The sequence below is a fragment of the Chiloscyllium punctatum genome, chromosome 1 (assembly GCF_047496795.1).
Source record: "Chiloscyllium punctatum isolate Juve2018m chromosome 1, sChiPun1.3, whole genome shotgun sequence".
NCBI classification, from domain to species: domain Eukaryota; kingdom Metazoa; phylum Chordata; class Chondrichthyes; order Orectolobiformes; family Hemiscylliidae; genus Chiloscyllium; species Chiloscyllium punctatum.
In genome coordinates this window covers 19,465,479-19,490,156 of record NC_092739.1, presented here as the reverse complement: position 1 = coordinate 19,490,156, position 24,678 = coordinate 19,465,479, and the positions used below count along the sequence as shown (strand labels likewise).

Sequence of the window (24,678 nt, the reverse complement as noted above, 5' to 3'; positions counted from 1 at the left end):
TTTGACTCAGCAAGTTTTAGACTTGGCGAAATGACAACCTAAAATGTTTAAGCCAAGCATTTCTACTGTATAGCAATACCTAATTACTAATGCAAGATTTAAATAAAAATACATTTCTTTGATTTAAACTAGAGCAATTGTGTGTTAGCTTTTCAAAATACTTTGGCACATAATGACAGAATACAGCTCTGGTTTCAAGCTTGGGGAGTTTCCCATTAAAGGAGACATGTGAGCAATATTTGAGTTTCATTCTCATTGTATTAGCAGTGAGTGGGTGCCATTACGCCCAGTCAATGACTTTGGGTGTGGATGGGTGGAGTAGCATTAGGAGGATACCAAACTATTTCTGTGGTTGACCTCCTTTGAACATACAGGGTCAGTTGTCAGTGCTATATATAAATCGTTCACAGGCAGGTCGTTGATCCGAAATACAGGGGATTTAGTGTTACACCTTCTTACTGCATTGTTTTTCTGATTACCATCAGGGACCCAGACAAATTGACAGGCTGGCCACTACGTGGAAGGAAAACCAATGGGCAGATGACAATCTCCAGTAAGAAGAATGAGGACAGCTAGGGTTCAGGTTTTGGGGGAAAGCGGATGCCTGTCAGGGGGCCAGCCTGAGTGTAACAGACATCAAGTTGGGAGAGAGGCAGGGCTTGAGTGAAAATGCATTCAGCAGCAAAAATAACTAAAGACATGCATTTAAATAGCACCTTTTATAATCTTAGGACACTATAGAGCACATTACAGCTAATTAAGTCCAACCATGGAATCATAATAACTACCAGGTCACAGCTGCATCTATTAGTCCTTTCCCAGGGAGGTTGGTTCCTGCGTCATGAGTAGGTAACTGGACTTTTTAAAAACTTAACAGATAATTGTTAGAGCTGAGTAACAAAGTTGTTCAGACAAAACACTCTTCATTAAGTTATTGTCAATCCCTAAGGTCTAACATCAGACATCATTGGAATCTTTGCTCAACATGCACAAAGTCTTTAACGTTCTTGTGAAAAACTCCCCGAAAGGCAAGATTTTCATTCTGAGTTCATGGATGCAAAATGGACTCAGGACAACTTATCGGTGGGTATCGATCGAGGAAGCCTCAAGGTCTGACAAGTAACAAGACGGGCTATTGTATTGGACCATCTTGAATCTCTAGGACTTCATCTAGCTTGTTTGCTCGTATCTTCTAGTCATTCTAGTCTTCACACCTCTCATTTCCTAAGCCTTATCCCACCAATGCATACCATGACCCCAATCCATCATGTTAGAATCACAGTGTAGAAACAGGCCACTTGGCCCAACAAGTCCATACTCACCCAATCCCCTATGCTACTGCACTGCGTTTCCTGTGACTAATACACCTAACCTACACATCCCTGAACCCTGTGGGCTATTTAGCATGGTCAATTCATCTAACCTGCCCATCATTGGACTGTCAGAGGAAACTGGAGCACCCGGAGGAAACCCACACAGACACGGGGAGAATGTGCAAACTCCACACAGACAGTTGCCCGAGGCTGGAATCGAACCCGGTCCCTGGTGCTGTGAGGCAGTAGTGCTAACCACTAAGCGATCGTACCACCATAATCCCTGATACCCTTTATGTCAATACCCCACCCCCATCCCCATAGGTCCTCAAGGTGTCCTCCCAAATTATTACAAATTCATACCAAACCATCTTTTTCCCTTGCAGCCCTCATGCCAACTAGCCCTGCATCCAATGGTGAAAGGCATCTAGAGCCATATTGAGATGAAATAAAATGAAGTTCTAAATGTTTAAAATAGCCTTCTTTTTATCAAAAAGTCCCATTTATGACAGAACCATGGGTTGAGGAAAGCAATTAAGTATGAATATCGACATGATGTTAGTCTTTATACCAACAGCCATTGTAATTAGTAAATCAAATTTTTAAAATAACTTCACTAATACAGGCAGCCTTCTTTTTTGGAGATTTGGGCATTACAATAATTTCACAACTTAAAAGTTAGCAGATCATGTCCTGAAAGAGCATTTACATCTATTCTAAACTTCATAACTTCACATTGTGATTTCAGGCTGTAGCCACAGTGAGAACTCTACACTGAGTTCAACTAGCTTGCTAAGAACAAGTTTTCTTCATGTTTAAGTTATTCTTTGTCCCCTTTTCTGTATCAGTAAAAATGGGATCTGTCAGCAATGGGAACTGGACACTGGATCTTAGTAGCATACTTTTGATGATCCATGGAGTATCTCTAACTCTGTAAGTATACAAACTTAGTTGTCCTTCTCATTGCAATGCACAGTTATGCAAGTATGTAATCAATCCCTGTAAGTTGGAGCTTTTTTTTGTGGGCTACAGTGCAGCCTACACTCAGGGCAGGATATTTATTCCTGAGGCAGGTTGTGTGAGTCAGGAGATCGCCCAATCTGCCACACCCAGCCAATATTACTTCTTAAACTAAATATTCAGTCCAGTGAGAGTGGATGTAGAGTCGAGTTGGGCAGCCTGACCCCAGAAACAATTTAGAGGCTGCCTCAGAGCTTACCAAGTGCAGTGCAAGCCTGTTCACAAGTTTCCTTCCAATCCCAGTTTTTCCTTAAATTTTAAGTCTTTGGCTACCTTCCCTCATACCTTATCATCTCAAACTAGCTCCCCATGTGACCACCTTGCGAACCCATGCTCCTCAACCTTAAATCCCATGCCTGCTTAATTGTCACTTGTGTCAACCCATGCCCCAATCCACTTCTGCCATCACACCCTCTATGCCATGTAACCAATGTCCACCATTGACACATCTGAGGAATTATGTTGACATGAAATAAAATAAAGCTCTATGTATCTACTATAGCCTTTAACGTAACATAAAATACACAGCCTTTCATGAAAGCTCATTAAAAAGTTTTAGATTTGCACTCATTATCCCACATCAAAAACAGCTAAAAATAGCTGATAGCTTTGTCAAAGAGCCTTTGAGCTGCCAAACAATGAACCTAACTCTGCCATAATAATAATAGAATGTGGAAAGCAACCAGTCATTAATAATGACAGGTCTTGGACAATTTCAACAAAAGGAGATTGTAATTGCCAGAACAGATTTTTTCAATTCTTACTGATGCAGGCGGTCTATTATTTATAAAGGACTGGGGATTTCAGTTTTTTAGATCACTGAGGGAGATGATCTTTTTAATAGTTAAAGGACTCAGCATTTAAATAACTTCACAACTTGACAATTCTACAGATCTTATCAGTTCGTTACAAGCAGTTATATTTACTCTAAAAATCTGTGATTCTCACAGTATAGACTGGGTTTGTGATTAAGCAAAAACAAGGACTATTTGAATGTAATTTTTAGCTTATGTGGCCCTGTTTAATCTGGGTTTCCCTTCTGTAAAAGTCACATACTGAGCCCATCCCTTCCCGTTGAAAGTGGACTCTATCGGAAAAAGTTTGCACACCGACAGCCTGCTAAAAATCTCGCACACCTGAGTCCAAATTATGTAACATTTGCTACAGTAGTACGATGCCCTACTTAATGTGAGCTCTTGTGCTGGTTGTGGTCCAGTTCAACTGGTGAACATAAACACCTCAGAGAATACAAAAGCCACAAAAACAGAGGGCAACATCTGTCACCAAATTGTCAATCTCTTACATAACATGTAGAATCAAATATTAGCGTGGGTCAAGAACTGGCAAGTAGAAAAATGGATGTGGTAGTGAGCACAGATCATCAGGATCTGTTTCTAACCTACACAAATTGGGCACTTAGTGTGGAAGCCATACAATTCTTGCAGCCAACAGAAACATCCAAATGAGCTTGCTAAAGAATATTTATGCAGTTTAATGCCCTGGTATTAAAGAAAGCCTGAAATGTGTGCAAAATCAGGGTCCTAGCTTATTTACTGCAATAGCCTTTAGGAAAAGTTATGAATTTGTTTGTTCAAGCAAAACTTGGATCATTTGCCTGCTTGATATAAGCAACTTTCAATTGACTGGTTTTACTATTGCAGCGTTAAAGGAACTAGAAGTAAAGCGATTAAGGGCAGCAGTAATGTTCACTGATGAAGGCAAGGGCATTCTGATTCTAACAGGTCTTTCAGGTCTTGTTTCTGCAGGAGATGAAGCCTCTCTGAAAAAGACTCCCACAAAGATGCATATGATTTGCTGGTCTTTTATCTCCAAGAGGTTAAGGATTCTGGTGTTGGGATCGTGTTCAAATAATGACTGAAATCAGTGTGTGGCGAAAATAGCCTCCTTTAATCAGCAACCACAAGCAGGACAAGTTTGAGGCGGCAATAGAATCCCAAAATACAGTTCTTGCAAGATCCCCTTTACACACAGTTCTTACATATATCAAAATTCCATTCACAAAGGTTTGAGAGGCTTCTGCCCTGGGAGACAGGAGGTGGGTTAAAATATGTACGAAGTGCTGACTGCTACTTCTGATGGGATTAAGAGTGCCTGTCTGGTCTGCTTGTATAATTAAGACGTGTTAGTCCCTCTGTCTTTTAAATTAGTAAATGTTAGTAAAAATATGAGGCCTATATGCTCTAACTAAGTTATAAAGTACTTAATAGAAGAATAAAGGATAGTAAACGGACTACCACAGCTGAATTGTGAGATTTGTTTACTATTTGCTGGTGTGAGTTTCATTCATTCATTCATGCACTTTCACTTGGGCGCTGTTTTGATAGTTAGTTTCTTAAAGAGATAACGACCCAGTTAAAAGGTATTTAACAAGTTCATGCTAATTGGGAAAACTGTTTAGTGTTCTATAATCTATTCAAGTTTGAGAGACAATTCAAGTTCGAGAGATAGTTGTCCTACTGTGTGAAGTCCAAATCCTGATCTCAAAACCATATGATGCAAAATCACAAATCCATCTCACTAATGGCTGTGATTCACAAGCAACATATGGCAGCCTGGGAAGAATCACCCTAGTCACTAAAATAACAATCATTTCCAAAGGTCCCATATGGTGCTCACTTCACATCTTGGACCATAACATATTGTGTAGCACTAAGGATGGTGAGGCTCCGTACTTTCATTCTTGTAATTATAGCTAAAATGACATACAATCACACTGTTGATGATGTACAAAGAATATATATTTACAAATGTGAGAACGTATTTATAACAAAGTTTCACCCATGCCATTATTGTGCCCTCAGAATTTCCTCTTCATTCTTTACCTCCCACTAAGTCTCAGCATATCTTCATTAACACTGCTTGTGCCATGCTGCTTCTGATATGCTAGTGTCTGACTGCCTTCATGAACAAGTTGGCAGTTGTCACTTACTATCTTCTGTTTATACCACAGACTGGCAACCCATCCCTACTCCAGTTTGGGTGGTGCGGCAGAAGATGAGCCCAGACCCTGTCGGTTGATGTCCAGCATCAGAGGACGTGGGGGACCCATGTAGCGTGACCATCTCCAGCTCGGAGGTGACAGATGCAGAAGCAACAGTGCCAGCAGCAGCAGAAAAGGAGCACATTCCTCAGCAATGATGTCGGATGGCAACCATTGAATGAGCAGAGAAGGGAAAGATGAGAGGGAAAGATGAACTTTTGAAGCTGTTTCAGCTACAGTACCATCAATTTAATATCAATTTATTCAGTATTTTGTAATTCATACAATCTATTCAGCAATTTATTCTGTAATCCAAAATGGCACTGGAGTGTGGCAACATTATACACTTTTCACTGTACCTAGGTACAAGTGACAATATTAAATAAAGTTTGTGAGAAGATTTGTAGCTCGGGTGCTTGTTGTTGTGGTTCTGTTCGCAGAGCTGGGAATTTGTGTTGCAGACGTTTCGTCCCCTGTCTAGATGACATCCTCAGTGCTTGGGAGCCTCCTGTGAAGCGCTTCTGTGATCTTTCCTCCGGCATTTTTAGTGATTTGTATCTGCCGCTTCTGGTTGTTCGTTCCAGCTGTCCGCTGCAGTGGCCAGTATATTGGGTCCAGGTCGATGTGCTTATTGATTGAATCTGTGGAAGAATGCCATGCCTCTAGGAATTCCCTGGCTGTTCTTTGTTTGGCTTGTCCTATAAGAGTAGTGTTGTCCCAGTCGAACTCATGTTGCTTGTCATCTGAGTGTGTGGCTACTAAGCATAGCTGGTCGTGTCGTTTTGTGGCTAGTTGGTGTTTATGGATGCGGATCGTTAGCTGTCTTCCTGTTTGTCCTATGTAGTGTTTTGTGCAGTCCTTGCATGGGATTTTGTACACTACATTGATTTTGCTCATGTTGGGTATCGGGTCCTTCGTCCTGGTGAGTTGTTGTCTGAGAGTGGCTGTTGGTTTGTGTGCTGTTATGAGTCCTAGTGGTCGCAGTAGTCTGGCTGTCAGTTCAGAAATGCTCTTGATGTATGGTAGTGTGACTAGTCCACTGGGTTGAGGCATGTCCTCGTTCCGTTGTCTTTCCCTTAGGCATCTGTTGATCAAATTGCGCGGGTATCCGTTTTTGGCGAATACATTGTATAGATGTTCTTCTTCCTCTTTTTGCAGTTCTGGTCTGCTGCAGTGTGTTGTGGCCATTTTGAATAGTGTCTTGATGCAACTTCTTTTGTGTGTGTTGGGGTGGTTGCTTTTGTAGTTCAGAACTTGGTCTGTGTGTGCGGCTTTCATGTATACCTTTGTGGTGAATTCTCCGTTAGGTGTTCTCTGTACCATCACGTCTAGGAATGGGAGTTGGTTATCCTTTTCTTCCTCTCTCGTGAATCGGATTCCTGTGAGTGTGGCGTTGATGATCTGGTGTGTGTTCTCTATTTCTGTGTTTTTGATGATTACAAAGGTATCATCCACATATCTGACCCAGAGTTTGGGTTGAATTTGCGGTAAGACTGTTTGTTCTAATCTTTGCATTACCGCTTCTGCTATGAGTCCAGAGATGGGTGAGCCCATGGGTGTGCCGTTGATTTGTTCATATATTTGGTTGTTGAATGTGAAGTGTGTTGTGAGGCACAGGTCCAGTAGTTTGAGTATGCTGTCTTTGCTCATAGGTTCAACATCCTGTTGTCTGTTCTGTATGTCCAGCAGGTTGGCTATTGTTTCTCTGGCTAGGGTTTTGTCGGTAGAGGTGAACAGTGCCATTACATCGAATGAGACCATGGTTTCTTCCTTGTCTATGTGTATATTTCTGATGATGTCCAAGAATTTCTGTGTTGATTGTATAGAGTGTCTGGATCCGCTGATCAGGTGTTTCAGTTTCTGCTGCAGTTCTTTAGCCAGTTTGTGTGATGGTGTCCCTGGTAGTGATACAAAGGCAGAATGACAGTCATCCTGGACAAAGCAGACTACATCCAAAAAGCGCAACAACTACTAGCAGATACCAACACCTACCAAAAGAGGGAGTTTGACGCCACCCCACAGCTCGCCAATAGGATAAACAACACACTGAGGAACCTACAAAAAAATGGACAGATAACCAGGTTTAACCTACATGAATGAAACCTGAAAGCAACAACACCCCTAGATTCTATGGACTACCTAAAGTGCACAAACCAGACATCCCGCTCAGACCCATAGTATCACATTTGTAAATATATACTCTTTGTACATCATCAACAGTGTGATTGTATGTCATTCTAGCTGCAATTACAAGAATGAAGGTACAGAGCTTCACCATCCTTAGCGCTACACAATATTTTATAGTCCAAGATGTGAAGTGAGCATTATGTCAGGCTATGAAAGCTTTGGAAATGATTGCTACTTTAGTGACTAGGGTGATTCTTTCCAGGCTGCCATACATTGCTTGTGAATCACAGCCATCAATGAGATTGGTTTGTGATGTTGCATCATGTGGTCTTGAAGTTAGGATTTGGACTCCACACAGTAGGTCAATGCATAAGGTTCACATACAGCACTTGGGCATTGCGAGTATCTTTCACCTGTACTGTAGGAATGTTTGTTTAATGCTGTCATCGACTGAAGAGTTCCACATCACAGGAAAGTGGGGGCTTCTCTCTCACAGAATAAAAGATTGCATTTTGTGTCTCCAAAATGATGTATAGTAATTTTTTCCTCCTTAGTTAGTTAGTGCAGGATGGCTAGAAAGTGATTTATTTTATTTTATGTTGGTACAAATGTCTATTTTACAGCACTAGAACAAGCTTTATTTATCAAATAGATGTTGAAAATAATATACATTGCCAAAAAAGACTGGTTTGGCTTTGCAAGCTTCCCACTTAATATTAAACAGCTTACATTTTCTCAATGACTCCTGCTGGAGATGACACAAAATGTCATTATATCCTTTGGTGTTGTTTGGTTTGATACATTTTCTATCTGGCATAAAAGTCAACCTTCATTATAGAAAGGATTTTTCTAAGCTTCAACGATTAACTTATACGTGGACTTCTAGGGTTATTTTACTCCAGGTACATTTGAAATGATTAACCTATTTCCCTTCAAACTTTTAAATTAATATTTGAGCTGTTCTTTGACATGAGCAGTACAACCTTCTTATGGCTGTACAATATCGGACGTGAAGTGTATATTTGCCAGAATGCTAATATGACATTTTGTGATATGATTATTGTGTAACTAAGCAAACCAATCAATATTACAGAGCACAGTTTGCAGAACAAATCTCATAGTTCATGGGTCGTCATCCATCACGTAGAGAGCATCTACCTTGTGATTGGACACACAATTTATTCATGGTGTGACCATTTTATGTAAATTAAATGAGCCATTTAAATTGTTTGCAAGGTCAGAGTCACATTTGTCATTCCAGTTTGATTATATTACAGAAGTGTCAACTTGAGGCAAGGAATCTTCAATATGTATTGTGGCCAAATGGTAAGTGTTTTTTGCAAGAAAATTCTCTCTCTCTTCTATGCTATATTGCTCTGTATAATGGCAATATCCTTTGTAACTGGTAGTGACAAGTATTTATGTCAGTGGCTTTCAATTAATCCATATGCCAGTATCAGAAACAGATGTTATTTTCATCATCCATGTCATAACTCACATAATTAGTTCAGGCAGTGGTACATCAGTACCATGCATGTGAGTGTCCCATTGGGTTCTTGACATGTTCCTGGCATCTTTATTGAAAAGTCTGATGATGGCTGTTAATGCTGCATGGGAGATTTATCCAGTTTATCCTTGTACAAATAACATACGCTGAATACTTAAGAATAATCAAAAGTCTTTCGGAAAAGTTTATTCTGAAAATACTTCCATGGGAATAGTAAAAATTGCTTAGAATCCCGCATTAACCCAGAAAGTTTAAGCATTGGATTTTACAGAAAATATGTGCAGTCATTATTTGCTTATCTATTAGCAAAGTTTAACAAAATCTCCCATTGAACCTGTTTCCTTCTCTGGTCTATCAGGGAATATATCTCATTGAAATTGAATTAGCTAGATTCATTTAAAGGGACATAGAACAAAGTGTAATTGACCCCAACATATTAACTGAGTATTTTTGTGTGCGTGATAAACACTTGAACACAAAGCTAATAGGGCGGCACGGTGGCCCAGTGGTTAGCACTGCTGCCTCACAGGTCCAGGGACCTGGGTTCAATTCCAGCCTCGGGCAACTGTCTGTGTGGTTTGCACGTTCTCCCCATGTCTGCGTGGGTTTCCTCCGGGTGCTCTGATTTCCTCCCACAATCTAAAGATGTGCAGATTAGGTGAATTGGCCATGCTAAGTTGTCCATTACTCAGGGGTACATATGAGGAATGGGTCTGGGTGGGTTACTCTTCAAAAGGTCGGTATGGACTTGTTGGGCCTGTTGCCATATTGCAGGTAATCTAACTAATTCTGATTCAGCCAAATCTTAATTTGACCACAGTGCTCCAAATCAACAACATGGTTGACAGAGCAGCCTTACAAAACCAGTGGTGTACTCAACTCTACACATTGCTTTACTGCAAACCTTTCTCGTTTATAAACAATGATTCATTGCAGTGTTCTATTTTCTGATCATTGCATCCAATTTTATTTCTCACTTAAAGTTATTCATTGATGTCAGTTTGATTTCATTAATTGTGTGAGATTTTATAGGGCTTTTGGTCATCTTACAAAAAGAAATGAAATACTTAGAATGATATGGATAGAGTGGTTAAGAAGGCGTTTAGTATGCTTGCCTTCATTACTCAGACTTTTAAGTACAGAAGTGTTGTTATGTTGTTATGTTGAGGTTGTACAGGACTTCTGGGGTACTATGTCCAGAACTTATTGCCTTGTTATAGGAAGTATATCATTAAACTGGAGAGGGTTCATAGAGATTTACCAGGATGTTGCTGGGAATGGAGGGTTTGAGTTATAAGGAGAGTGTGGGTAGACTGAGAGGAGAAAGATTTGAAAAAGGCAAGGGGACACTTTTTTTTAACAGAGAGAGGCTCATGTAAGGAATGAACTTTCTGAGGAAATGGTGGATGCCAATACAGTTACAAGTCACTGGTAAACTTTCTCAGACATTTAAGTTTCAAAGACAATTACGTAAGAACATGAATAAGAAATGTTTGGAAGGATAGGAGCCAAGCACAGGCAGATGGGACTAGTTCAGTTCGCAATTGTGGTTGCCATGGCTTATTATAGGACCAAAGGGTCTACTTTTGTGCTGTTTGACTCTATATGAAAGCCATCACTTCAAAACTTTTGTTTTTAGTGAATGAAAATATGTTATTTGGGAACAAGTGCTGAAAATAGCAACATAATCATTTCCATTAGCTTTTCACAGCCACACTGTAACATATTGGTGAGAGAATGGAGGGAGAGGTACTAATTTCACTCAACTCCTCTTGCCAGTTATCAATCATAAAGTCATACAGTCATACAGCATGGAAACAGATCCTTTGATCTTGCCAGTCCATGCCAACTATAATCCCAAACTAAACTAGTCCCACCCTCCTGTGTTTGGCCCATTTCCCTCCAAACATTTCCCTTTACATTTATTTAACTAAATGTCTTCTAAACATTATGTAAGTGCATGAATAAAAAAATGGATATCTCAGAGAGAGAGTTGAATTGATCTCCCAGAAATCCTGCCACAGTCAGTGAATTACACACTTGTGGAAAACAAATATTCAGTCCACATTAGGTCCAACTCTACTTAATTCAAATAAATCCTGGAAAGATAAATTGGAGGTTGAATTTGTACTACCATCCTGTTAGTAAAAGGGAAAAATGAAGGAGATGCTCTAATCAATGCCTAATGTTTGAAACAGGGAAAAAATACATTGACAGATATTTTCTCTTCATCATTTCCAGCAGATCATCAATGCAGCTGCAAGTTCTACTTTTATGTATTATTTGGTGACTTAAATTCCCTACTGGAATTATTTCCCTACATCATATCATCATATTCAAATATAAATTTGATTCCACTTGATTCTAGATGTCATTACAACATTGTTCCAAACAAGGGCACAATAATTCTGGATGTCATGTGGGAGTGGCTGCCATGAGTAATAAGGCAGCATTTGACCAAGTATGGCATTAAGAAACTCAAGTAAAATTGAAGTCAGCAGGAATCGGGTTGGGGTGGGGAATCTCTCCACTGATGTGTGTTATACTTAGGACAACGCAAGTTGATTGGGATTGTTGGAAGCCTATCATCCCAAGCCCAGGATATCACTGCAGGAGTTCCTTTCGGCCAGTGTTCTAGGCCTAACCATTTTCAGCTGCATTATCAATGACCTTCCTTCCATAAGGCAATCAGAAATGGGGATATTCACTGGCAAATGCACAGTATGTTACCATTCAGATATTGAAGCATTTAGTAAGAATTAGACATCATTCAGGCTTGAGTTGATGAGTGACAAGTAACATTTGGGCCACTTAAGCCCCAGGCAATGACCATCTCCAACAAGAGAGAATCTAAGCACACCCTTTGCTGTTGAACGGCAATACCATTGTTGATTCCCTGAATGACAACAGCCTACGGAGCTACCATTAACAAGAAACTAAAGTGGACCTACATATAAATACTGTGGTTAGAAAACTATGCCATAGATAAGGAACTGTGCAGCATGCAGCTTACCCCTGATTTCCCATAGTCTGTCAACCATCTACAAGGCATACGTCAGGAGTGTGATGAATTAGTGTCCACTTGCTTCTAACAGAACTTAAGAAGCTCAATATCATCCAGAACAAATCAACCTGTTTGATTGGTACCCCATCCACCAGTTCAAACATTCAATCCCTCCAGCACCAGTGTATCATAGCTAATATGTATGCCATCTATAGGTGTACTGCAACAACCAAGAAGGCATCTTCAACAGCAAACTCCACTTCCTTGAAGAACAAAGGCAGTAAGCACATTGAAATGCCATCACCTGTACATATCCCTCCAAGTCATGCACGATCTTGACTTTGAATTATATTTCTGTTCATTCACTGTCACTGGACCAAAGCTGGGAATTCCTTCCCTAAGAGCACTGGGTGTATCTACACCACATGGATTAAGCAGGTTGTTTTATGAAGAGGCATTACACTGGCTGGGCTTACCTCCACTGACATCTAGAAGAATGAAGTTGACTTGATTGAAATGTGTAAGATAATAGACAATAGACAATAGGTGCAGGAGTGAGCCATTCTGCCCTTCAAGCCAGCATCACCATTCATTATGATCATGGCTGATCATCCTCAATCAGCATCCTGTTCCTGCCTTATCCCCATAACCCTTGATTCCACTATCCTTATGAGCTCTATCCAACTCTTTCTTGAAAGTATCCAGAGGCTTGACCTCTACAGCCTTCTGGGGCAGAGCATTCCATACACCCACCACTCTCTGGGTGAAGAAGTTTCTCCTCAACTCTGTTCTAAGTCGCCTACCCCTTATTTTTAAACTGTGTCCTTTGGTTCGGGACTCACCCATCAGCGGAAACATGCTTCCTGCCTCCAGAGTTCCAATCCTTTAATTATATGTCTCAATCAGATCCCCTCTCAGCCTTCTAAACTCAAGCATATACTAGCCCAGTCGCTCCAATCTTTCAGCGTAAGATAGTCCCAGCATTCCGGGAATTGACCTCGTGAACCTACGCTGCACTCCCTCAATAGCCAGAATGTCTTTCCTCAAATTTGGAGACCAAAACTGTGCACAATATTCCAGGTGTGGTCTCACCAGGGCCCTGTACAGCTGCAGGAGGACCTCTTTGCTTCTATACTCAATTCCTCTTGTTATGAAGGCCACCATGCTATTAGCTTTCTTCACTGCCTGCTGTACCTGCATGCTTGCCTTCATTGACTGATGTACAAGAACACCTAGATCTCATTGTACTGCCCTTTTACCTAACTTGACTCCATTTAGGTAGCAATCTGCCCTCCTGTTCTTGCCACCAAAGTGGATAACCACACATTTATCCACATTTAACTGCATCAGCTATGCATCCGTCCAGGTCACCCTGTATTCTCCTAACATCCTCCTTACATTTCACCATGCCACCCAGCATTGTGTCATCAGCAAATTTGCTAATATTACTTTTAATACCTTCATCTATATCATTAATGTACATTGTAAAAAGCTGCAGTCCCAGCACTGATCCCTACAGCACACCACTGGTCACCGCCTGCCATTCCAAAAGGGAGCCATTTATCACTACTCTTTGTTTCCTGTCAGCCAACCAATTTTCAAGCCACGTCAGTATTTTGCCCCTAAGACCATGCGCCCTAATTTTGCTCACTAACCTCCTATGTGGGACTTTATCAAAGGCTTTCTGAAAGTCCAAGTATATTACATCCACTGGATCTCCCTTGTCCATCTTCAGAGTTACATCCTCAAAATATTCCAGAAGATTAGTCAAGCATGATTTCCCCTTCATAAATCCACACTGACTCTGACATATCCTATTACTGCTATCCAGATGTGTCGTAAGTTCGTCCTTTATAATTGACTCCAGCAATTTTCCCACCACTGAGGTCAGACTAACTGGTCTATAATTCTCTGTTTTCTCTGTCCCTCCTTTCTTAAAAAGTGGGAAAACATTAGCCACCCTCTAATCCGCAGGAACTGATCCTGAATCTATAGAACATTGGAAAATGATCATCAACGCATCCACGATTTCTTGAGCCACCTCCTTGAGTACCCTGGGATGTAGACCATCAGGTCCCGGGGACTTATCAGCCTTCAGACCTAACAGTGTCTCCAACACCATTTCCTACCTAATATAAATTCCCTTCAGTTCAGGTTCTTCAGCCACTATTACATCTGGGAGATTGCTCGTGTCTTCCCCAGTGAAGACAGACCTAAAGTACCAATTCAATTCTTCTGCCATTTCTTTGTTCCCCGTAATAAATTCACCCATTTCTGTCTTCAAGGGCCCAATTTTAGTCTTAACCTTTTTTTTTCTTTTCACATACCTAAAAAAGACTTTACTATCCTCCTTTATATTTTTGGCCAGTTTACCTTCGCACCTTATTTTTTTCTTTGCATATTTCCTTTTTAGTTATCCTCTGTTGTTCTTTAAAAGCTTCCCAGTCCACCGATTTCCCACTCATCTTTGCTATGTTATACTTTTTCCCTTTTGTCTTTATATGGTCCTTAACTTCCCTCGTCAGCCACGGCCACCCCTGCCTCCCCTTAGGATCTTTCTTTCTTTTTGGAAGGAACTGATCCTGCATCTTCTGCATTATACTCAGAAATACCTACTGTTGTTATTCCACTACCATCCCTGCTAGGTTATTGCACCATTGAACTTTGGCCAGCTCCTCCTTCATAGTTCCATAGTTCCCCTTATTCAACTGAAGTATTGCACTTCCGATTCTACCCGCTCCCTTTCAAACTGCAGATTAAAACTTATTGTATTATGGTCACTACCTCCCAATGGCTCCTTTACTTCGAGGTCCCTGATCAAATCCGATTCGTTGCACAGCACCAGATCCAGAATTGCTTTCTCCCTGGTCGGCTCAAGCACAAGCTGTTCTGAGAATCCATCTCGGAGGCACTCCACAAACTCCCTTTCTTGGGGTCTAGTACCATCCTGATTCTCCCAGTCTACCTGCATGTTGAAATCCCCCATAACAACTGTAGTAATATCTTTGCGACATGCCAATTTCAGCTCCTTATTCAACTTACACCCAACATCCAGACTACTGTTTGGGGGCCTGAATGACCTTTCCGTAATGAATGTAGAAAAGATATTTCCCTTTGTGGGTCCGTTCAGAACTAGGCACATTGTTTTAAAATTAAGGGTCACCTTTTTACAACAGAAAGAACAAGAGTTCTTTGTCTCTTATAGGGTGATGGAGTACTCTGCCCCAGAAGGCAGTGAAGGTGGGGATTTTGATATTTTAAGAAAGATTCAGATAGGTTCTCATTAGGCAAGGAAACCAAGGGTTATTGAGGATGAATGGGAATATGGAAAACGAAATACAAACAGATCAGCCATCATCTTATTTAATAGTGGAATAGCCTCAAGGGCCTAATAGTTCACTTCAGTTCATATTTGATATGTTCATAGATTGTTTAGATTATGATGGCTCACCATCACCTTTTCAAACATAATCAGGATAGGCAATAAATATTGGCCTATCCAGCCACATATCCACATCCTAAGACCACTTTGGTTTAGAAACTCATTCATATAAATAGATACATGATTACATTGGAAAGTTTGATTGTTAATTTTACAATTTATAATCTTCAGCAGAAGAATATGCACTCTCCAGTTATGTGATAATATCAAATGTAAGATTTTTTATCTGGTAGTAAACTGAACGTCAAATAACGTTTTAAGGTAATTTCTGAATTAATGGATTATGCTGCTACTGGGAAATTAAAATATTAATACTTCCTTTTGCAAATAAAAATAAATCCAACAATTTCCTATAATGGAAGGGTTTTAAATGATGGTTATTTCTGAAAGGATTGAACATACGGTGGGTCAGGTACACACTTGCAGTTTCAAAGTGCTTTGCTGAGTCTCATGAATTTAGGCATTGTATTAGCCTACCTATATCTAGCTGTCCTGGCCAATCAGAGGGTGGTAGGCTGACATGCCAGATCTGTGAAAGATTAGATTAGATTACAGTGTGGAAACAGGCCCTTCGGCCCAACAAGTCCACACTGATGCGCCGAAGCGCAACCCACCCATACCCCTACATTTACCCCTTACCTAACACTATGGGAAATTTAGCATGGCCAATTCACCTGACTTGCACATCTTTGGACCATGGGAGGAAACCGGAGCACCCGGAGGAAACCCACACAGACACGGGGAGAACGTGCAAACTCCACACAGTCAGTTGCCTGAGGCGGGAATTGAACCTGGGTCTCTGGTGCTGTGAGGCAGCAGTGCTAACCACTGTGCCACTGTGCCGCCCACAAAGATAGAATTTCTAAATGAAGGGACCTTAGCAGTGGACAGAATGATTGAACTAGTACTTGGATTATTGAAATTGCAGAAACCACAAGAATTGAGAGAAGGCCAGAAAAGACTATTCTTTTCCCAGGAAAGGCTTTCACTTTACCATGGAGGCCTGCTGCAGAATTTGAGAAATTGCATTGAGGTGAGTTCTCCTAAAGATGGAAGGGAGAGGCCAGCCTGGAAAGCTAAGCAGTTATGGATGGAAGTGGACGAGGAAATCATTAGCAGATGTAAGAGGGAGTACACTGAACGCATCCAGCGCCACAGGAGTGTGGAAATTGTGAGTGGTTTTACACTTTCAGGTGTCAAGCCCCTCAAACTGACTTCCCCAGCATTTTCTGACTCAAGGATTCTCAGATCAGCAAACCATACAGCTTCACTCATTACAAGCATATCCTCACATTCCCCTCTGAACAGTCACCATTCATATCCCAATTATCATCCTGCCCTTTCAACCAGGACTCACATTCATCTCCAATGAACACTTTCCTTCTCTCCTATCACATGAATTTACCTTATGAAGAGGTAGACAGCAATGGGGAAGGGGTTTGAAGGATTTGGAAGGCTCTCCAAGGCAACTGGCACCTTAATGTCCTTTGGCAATGTGTGCCCACCTACTCCCTGGGATGGAAGTCTAGTTCCAGGAGAGTACTGAGGAGATGCCATGGAAGCTTGATCCTACGGAAGACTCTAGTACTCACACATGTGAAGAGAGTTTACCTCTGCTCATGGCTCACATGTTGGAGGCCTCCCCATCTTGGAACAGGATTTTGGTGTTCAGTCCCTCTTTCCTGTGCAGCAGCACGTTGCTGAGGAGAAGGTGGCTGCTGTTATTTGCGCTGGTGTTACTGCTCCTCTTCTCCTCATCGGTGATGCAAAGTAAAGTTGCATATGCTGCTTCCAACCCACGTTGAATACTGTCCACGGCAGTAGGGAATTCCAGCTGAAGATGAGTTTTTTTATCTTTTCATAACGTGTGGGCATTGTTGGCCAGCTCAGGAGTTGGTATTTATCTCTAATTGCCCTTCAGAAAGTAGTGGTGAGCTGCTCTTTTGAACTGCAGCAGTCAGTGTCGTCTAGGTATGGCCACAGAGTTATGAGGGAAGAAGTTCCAGGATTTTGAATTCATGATAGCAGAGAAAAGGTATATAGTTCCTGGTCAGTATAGTGTGTGGCTTGGAGAGGAGCTTTCAGACTAGTCTCTGTGGATCTGCTGCCTTTGGTCACAGATTTGGAAGATCCTTTCAGTGGTGCTTTGGTGAGTTACTGCAGTGAATCTTGTTATAGTTCACTGCACATCGATTGGCAAAGCAGTGAATGTTTCAGAGAAAGTGGTTCCAGTCAAGTAGACAATATTGTCCTCAATGGTGTTTTCCTTCCTGAGTGTTGGGGAAACCAGGCAAGTGAACTGTTTTCCATCACATTCCTGACTTGTGCCTTGCAGATGACGGTCAGGCTCAGATCGTCAGAAGGTGAGTTGCGCAGAATAGAATGTCAAGCCTATATCTGCTCTGAAGGCCATAGCATCTATCACGCTAGTCCAGTTGAGTTTCTGGTCAAGGATAAAGGAAGTGAAAAACAGGTGGAAAAAATCTCTCAAACCTCAAAGACACTCTGAGATGGAGTGCAGTGAGCACCAACCTCCAATCTACCTATGGACGGAGCTGTTCAGTCTCACTGATCAAAGACTTTCCGGTGTGGCAGCTTTCCTGAAGACATATCTCCACTGTGCACTCACCTCATTGACATTGGCAATTTCCACACAATTCAGAAAATCAATATTAGCAAGCTGTCAATGCCAGAATCCATTGTCAAAAATAAAGATAAACTCCTACCATAATAAACTCCTACCCACGCCAACAGATTTGTTAAAGCTCACTTGCTTACATGTGAACCTACCCAGGAAAAGTTTATAAGTAGGCAGGATGATTTGGCATCTTGAAATTAACATCATATTTAGAAGCTTCAACTCCTTGCACACATGAACCTGCCTCCTTCGCTTGCAAATAATTAAGGTATAAAGATATAGGAAACAACTTTCAAAAGTGCACTTTCATATAGCGATGTTCATGAAATACATTTTGTTCCATTTAATGATTATATTAATCACATATATATATATAATGTGAAGCGAACAAGCTTATATAAATTTTTACATTCACAGGGAAAGATAAAATAAGAGCTGAATATATAATGAGTGCACTGTTCAATAATTGTCATGGCCTTCCACTTTGTACTGTGTTGCCCAAGCTCTTTCATTTAAATTAGCTGACAATTTGCATTTTGTTTCACAGAATCAAGGGACAATTTTTCCAGCAGCAGACTTTAACCCTGCTGAAGATGCAGAAGTTTTGTTCTCTGCGCTACAAGGAATGGGTATGTACCATTGAAAACATCGTCGGCTATAAAAAAAGATTCAAAGAAACAGGGCCAACATCGTCACTCTTTTAAGTCCTTCATCCTCCAATAAGACTGAAGAACAATGTTAATTTGACATACCTGACAACCAAAATAAAATTAAAACTTTAATCATATTTTAGGAATTATACCTTCATTTTTATATAGTTGTTAATCTTGAAAATTTCTGAGCTATTGAATGGTGTTAAGATATGATTTGGCAAGGGCAATGTTTTTATCACCATTTTCAATAATACCATTCCTTAAATGTTTACTTTCTTATCATAAAACCAAATATTTTCCAACATTATGCTTTCATTTCAGGAATGAGTAGGTTCAGAGATTTGACCTTTCGTACTGAGTGTCAGTATCAAGGACTTGAATCTTACAGGCACCCAGGGGTGGAGTGTTAACCAGGAGGGTTCATAAAATCAGGCACCTTGCCACTAGCAACATTCCTGGCACATACCCACTGGCCCACATTGCAATGCTACCTCAACCAAGGGTGGTCTCCGGCAATTGATTAGCTCATCCAGTGAAATGTGATAAGTTGGTAGTCGAGAAAGACGGGCCCATGCTTTTTGGGTGACCTGTGGCACTTGGAGGCCCACTTAAGGTATTCCTCCCACCCCGTCTACTCTGGCCCACCCCCATCGCACATCATCCTTGAACTGCTGGCAACTTCCAGCCTCAAAGTCCGCTTCTTCCCTTAGGCATTGCCACTGTCCCAAAGGAGGCCAGTTCTCCAGTAGGTGCTACTAGGACCAGACACCTGGAGTCATTTGATTGACTGGCAACTCTCAGAGAATGGACTTCCTCCTTCGTAGGGATGGAAGTCACGCCTCAGGCCAAATAATGAATGGCAAGTATTAAATGGCGGCATGGTAAACCAGCCACATAAGGGCCCACTCAGCCCTGCTTTTTTAGCCCTGACTATCTAAATGAAATGTCAGCCTGTCTACCTTTGGCATAGGATTTATAAAGGCCACAGGGTTGTTAAGGAGCATATAGGGCATCAGGGAGTCATGGGAGATAGATAGTTAAGCATAATGGTATGTATTAGAATCCAGAATAAATAGATAGACGGCTTGAGGCAAGATAGGAGTTATGAGTGGCCATGGAGAGTGAAAAGAGTGAGACTGGGAGCAGGAAGGATGTTTTCTGTTTTCTGTTTTATCCTTCCTTCTGAAACTTTAAATAGGGCTGGAGTCCCAAGTCAGGCTCTCTGCCCAGAAGCTAATTTTAGCTCTCCCTACATTCACTTGGCCTGACCCCCAAATCAGTCCAAAGCTCCTGATCTAAAATCGAGACAAACATGTAACCATTTGGAAAGATCAACTTTGCATTATGGGATATTGTGATAGACGTCAAGAAGTCATAGGCAGGAATGTTGACAGGGCAGACTTAAGTTTAATGCATGGATGTGTAAAAATATTCCATTTGGTTAGAACAATGAGAAAATTCAACATGCAAAAAAGGATACAATTCTCAAGGCTCAGTTCTCACTCAATATAGGTGAAAATCCAAAGGATTGGAGATTAGTTAACTTTCTACCCTTATTCAAAAAGGATGCGATGGATAGCGCACATAATTGCAGGCCAATCAATCTGATCCCAGTGTTGGGCAAATTGTCAGAATCAATATTGAAAAGTAGGATTACCTTTTACTTGGAAAAGACATGGATTAATCAGGGAGAGTCAGCATTGATTTGTTATGGGAAGTTCATACCAAACTAACTGAGTTTAACTGTTTTGAGAAAGTAACAAGGAAAATTGATGACTTGGAGGTGCAGGTGTTGGACTGGGGTGGACAAAGTTAAAAATCACACAATACAAAGTTATAGACCAACAGATTTCTTTTGAAGCACTAGCTTTTGGAGCGCTGTTCCTTCATCAGCAGCATTCCGAAAGCTAGTGCTTCCAAATCGACCTGTTGGACTGCAACCAGATGATGTAGGAAAATGGATGGCAGTTGTGCGATAGATGTTACTTACAGGTATTTTACTAGGTCATTTGTCAAGGCCCCATATGATAAACCAGTCATAAAAATTAAAACCAAGGGGTACAGGGAGAATGTGTCAAGTTGAATTCGAAATTGGTTCAGTGACAGAAAATGAAAGGGAATGGCCAACGGATATTTTTATCATTCTGAGTGGGTGTTCCACAGGGCTCAGTGTTGAATCCTTTGTTATTTGTGATATGTACTAATGATTCAGACCTAAATGTGGGAGGCATGAAGGGGAAATTTGCAGACAACGCAAACATTTGTTGGGGAGTTGACAGTAAATGGGCATGGCTGTTGACTACATGATGATATCAGTACTTTGATTGAGTGGGCGGAAAACTGGCAGAGACATTCGATGGAATGCATTTGGGGACAGCAACAAAAGCAAGGGGTTACATAATAAATGGAAATGTTAAGAGGGCCATAACAGACCTGAGAATGTGAGACCTGACAGTGAAAATGGCACAATATGTAAAGAAGGTGTTAAAGATGACTTTTGATTGCTTTCATTCATTGGGTGACCTACTGAATAATCTGGAATTATATAAGAGTGGTTAGGGAGATTTACAAGAATGTTGTCATAGCTTGAAAATTGCTATGAGGAAAGATTGGATAAGTGATGGTTAGTTTCCTTAGATTGGAGGAGGCTGAGGTGTGAATTAATTGGGGTTGCAAAATAATGAGGATCATGATTTGAGTTTCTCCTCGTGCAGAGGTGAGCTGCCAGGAGCACAAAGTTGTGATGCTCCCCGCAATATTTATTCTGCTGTGCAGATTTCCGACATCTGTGTGCATTAGAGGTTTCCACAACTGGACGGCATGCGTAGTTCTTCTCATCAGTCGTGCTGCTCAGAAAGAATGTTGGTGAATTGTGAAAGGATGAATGGGACAAATTATAAAAACATTTGCACCCAGTGGTTGAAATTCACTGCTCAGTTTGGTGTTCGAGGCAGAAATATTCAACCAATTTGAAAGGGATCAGGATCTGCACCTGAAGTGTTGTAACCTGTAAGGGTATGAACCACGAAATGGAAAGTGGAATTAGAGTTGGCAGATCATTTATTCAGCTGGCGCACTAGTAATGGGCTGAACGGCTTCCTTCCACGCTGGAACTTTTCTCTGGTTTGAGGACATTACAGCGGCAGTGTGATCTGAGAGTATATTGCACACAGTGTTGAATGTGGCAGAGCAGCTTGAGAGTAGGGCACATGGGCCCCTGAACTTTTAAATAGAATCATCATCCCAAAAAACAACAAGTTATGGTGAGCATTTATACAACACCTCAACTGAAGTGTTGTGACTAATTCTGGGCACAACATTTTGAAAAGGATCTGAAGACGACAGCGAAGATGCATTTTCTGAGATTAGGGGCATCATTTATGAAAATAGATTGGAGAGGTGATTTGTTTAGAGGGGAGATTTGATAGAAGTGTGCGTAATGATCATTATTCCAAAGGAAGACAGAGTTGAGTTGAGGTGTTGAGAACACTCATTTATAGTGATTGGCTAAAGCACTAGAGGCTGCATGAAGAACTATTTTACACAGCGACTGAATATGATCTGGAATGTAAGCTTGAATCTGTGATGGAGGCCGATTCAATCATGAAATGGATAATTATTTCAAGTGAAAACTATTGTGAGAGTGGCCTCTTGTGGTGCAGTGGTAGTGTCCGTATCCCTGAACCAGAATGCCTGAGCTCAAGTCACATCTGCTCTAGAGGTGTGTAAAAACATCTCTGAACAGGTTGAAAAGAGGGGAAAAAATCTTGTAACAAGCAAAAAAAAAAGCATTTGCAGGGCTAATAGGAAATAGAAAAGAAGGTGCACTAGCTGACTTGTTTTCATACAGATCTAACAAAGAAAAGATTTTCAACAATCTTCTCCTTCTGTCTTACAATGATTTAATGATCTCTATGATTATCCATAGACAGGAAAATCAAAACAGTCTTTTATAAGCACAGTGTTGAACCAATTGATGGCAAGAACATTTGTAACCTCTACAACATTACTCTGATATAAATATCTTGAATATTACTTCACCAATAATCATGAAAACCTGAACTATTGCACGTTGGACTAATACAGTGGAAACATTATGCGAATTGAGTGTGATATTGTGTTTCTCAGGTACACTTAGTTTATTCAATGTTATTGATTCATGGAGTTGTCTGGTTAAACAAAATACATAGGCTTTTAAATGTGACTCTGGTCCAGTCCATTAATTAGTATCAAATTTAAGGAAGAACACCAGAATTTTTGATGGATTTTGTTGCTTACAAAAATAGCATTGTACATTACACCTGCTTCAGGAGCTGTTCCATTGACCCTCTTGAAGAAATAGCCTGGACATTATACCAGACGATTCACTAACACTGGCATGTTCGACATCAGCTACTCAGGTTAAGTGTTAATAAATTCAACCAACTTTAATATTCCTTCAGTCTATTTCCTGTTTTACTTTTGGAATGTTTTGATAAAAATGGTGAATATGAGCCTCACGGGATAAGCAACGAGGTTCATGTGCTCGGAAGCTGAATTAAATCTGTCAGTTCCAGAAAATGTGTCAAACAAGTGCCACACTGTCTAATATAATTACTTCCCCAAGCTAACTTCTCCAGCAATCAGATTGTGATTAATGGCATCTCTCAAATCCCATTTCCACCCCACACACTCCATTCCCAGAACAACTTGCCAGTCAGCAGATATGCCGGAATTCACAAGCATCCCTAGCCCCCATGCCAGTTTTAAAAGTCCATTGCTCATCCAGAAATCTGTCCAGAAGTGCCCTGCATGTTTCCTGGCAGTTTTCCTGGACATTGCAAATTAAGGGAATCAGCTGGTCCTGCTGGGTGGGATGATGCTGACATGAGACTTCCTCCTTAACCCGGAACATCAATGGAGGCCATGACACCAGACTATGCTAGCTTGATCTGAGATTGCTACTTGGGTGAAAGCAGTCTTAGCCATCTGGAAAACTTCCATGTGAAAGGGAGGTCAATGTCCTTCTCCACTAGACCAGTTCCACCAACTTCTCTGCAATACCTCACACTCACTCTATCCCTGCCTCCCACCAAGACTCATGCACTACCAGCCTCACTACTGCCTGCAACATCTCCCCCCTTTGTTCTCATTCAACACTAATCGTGCCACCACTAAACCAGCATGCCTTCTGCTCATTCGCTCAGACACCTCCCCACCTGACCCAACAGTAACAACTCTGCCACCCACTTTCATTCCCCTTAATACCAGCTTGCCTGTCATCTCAGAAGTGAAACAGTCCACAATGGGAGTAAGAAGAGTCAGGACGGTTGATGTGCTGCCGTTATTTGGCTTTTCACCACTCATGAGGACAGGACCTGAGCCTAACTACCTGAACAAAGCTTGAACTGGTATTGGAAACTGCCTGTGACTTACAATGCTGTGAACCCCAGAGTGAAGGCTATCCCCTTTAACTTAACTGAGTACCGCAGTAATATGAACCCAGTATCTCTGGTGAGAGGGCAAAGTGCATAAATACTATGTATGGCAGGGATGATGTGAGCATCCAGGGAATTCCGAGTGAGTGAGCACTATAAGAGTAAGTAAAGATGTAGTTTGGGCCAATCCATGAGCTGGGTACGTGACCCTCCATGCACAGTATCCTTTCTGCAGCATTAGCTGCTGCAAAAGTTTCTTTTGCAGCCTAAGGTGCCACATTGAAGTGCATTCTGGAAATGAACTGGAGTTATGGCAACAGTGCTTCTTAGAGACTGTTATATGTTGAATGCAAATATCTTTGGATATGGGATGCATGTGACATGTCTTCATGGAGAATGCCCTGACATATTGGTGCCCAATTTCCTACACAGAGGAGACCAGGATCAAGCAGCAAGTGCTGTGCCCACCACTGCTCTGGATTGCTTGTTGAGGTTTCCTGACATCGAGCTTGTTTTACAAGTATGGAAAGATGGGAGACTGAATATTGATGAGCTA

General features: G+C 41.2%; 1 protein-coding gene across 1 annotated transcript in view; it reads left to right on the top strand.

The window, feature by feature from the left end:
- The first annotated feature begins 8,727 nt into the window (after positions 1 to 8,727).
- Positions 8,728 to 24,678, top strand: part of LOC140480146 (annexin A10-like) — an 83,829-nt gene continuing 67,878 nt past the window's right edge. Inside the window, exons 1-2 of the mRNA XM_072574899.1 lie at positions 8,728 to 8,787; positions 18,600 to 18,681. Of these exons, the coding sequence (XP_072431000.1) occupies positions 8,770 to 8,787; positions 18,600 to 18,681 (100 nt within the window). The 5' untranslated portion in view covers positions 8,728 to 8,769. The remainder of the gene's footprint in view (positions 8,788 to 18,599; positions 18,682 to 24,678) is intronic.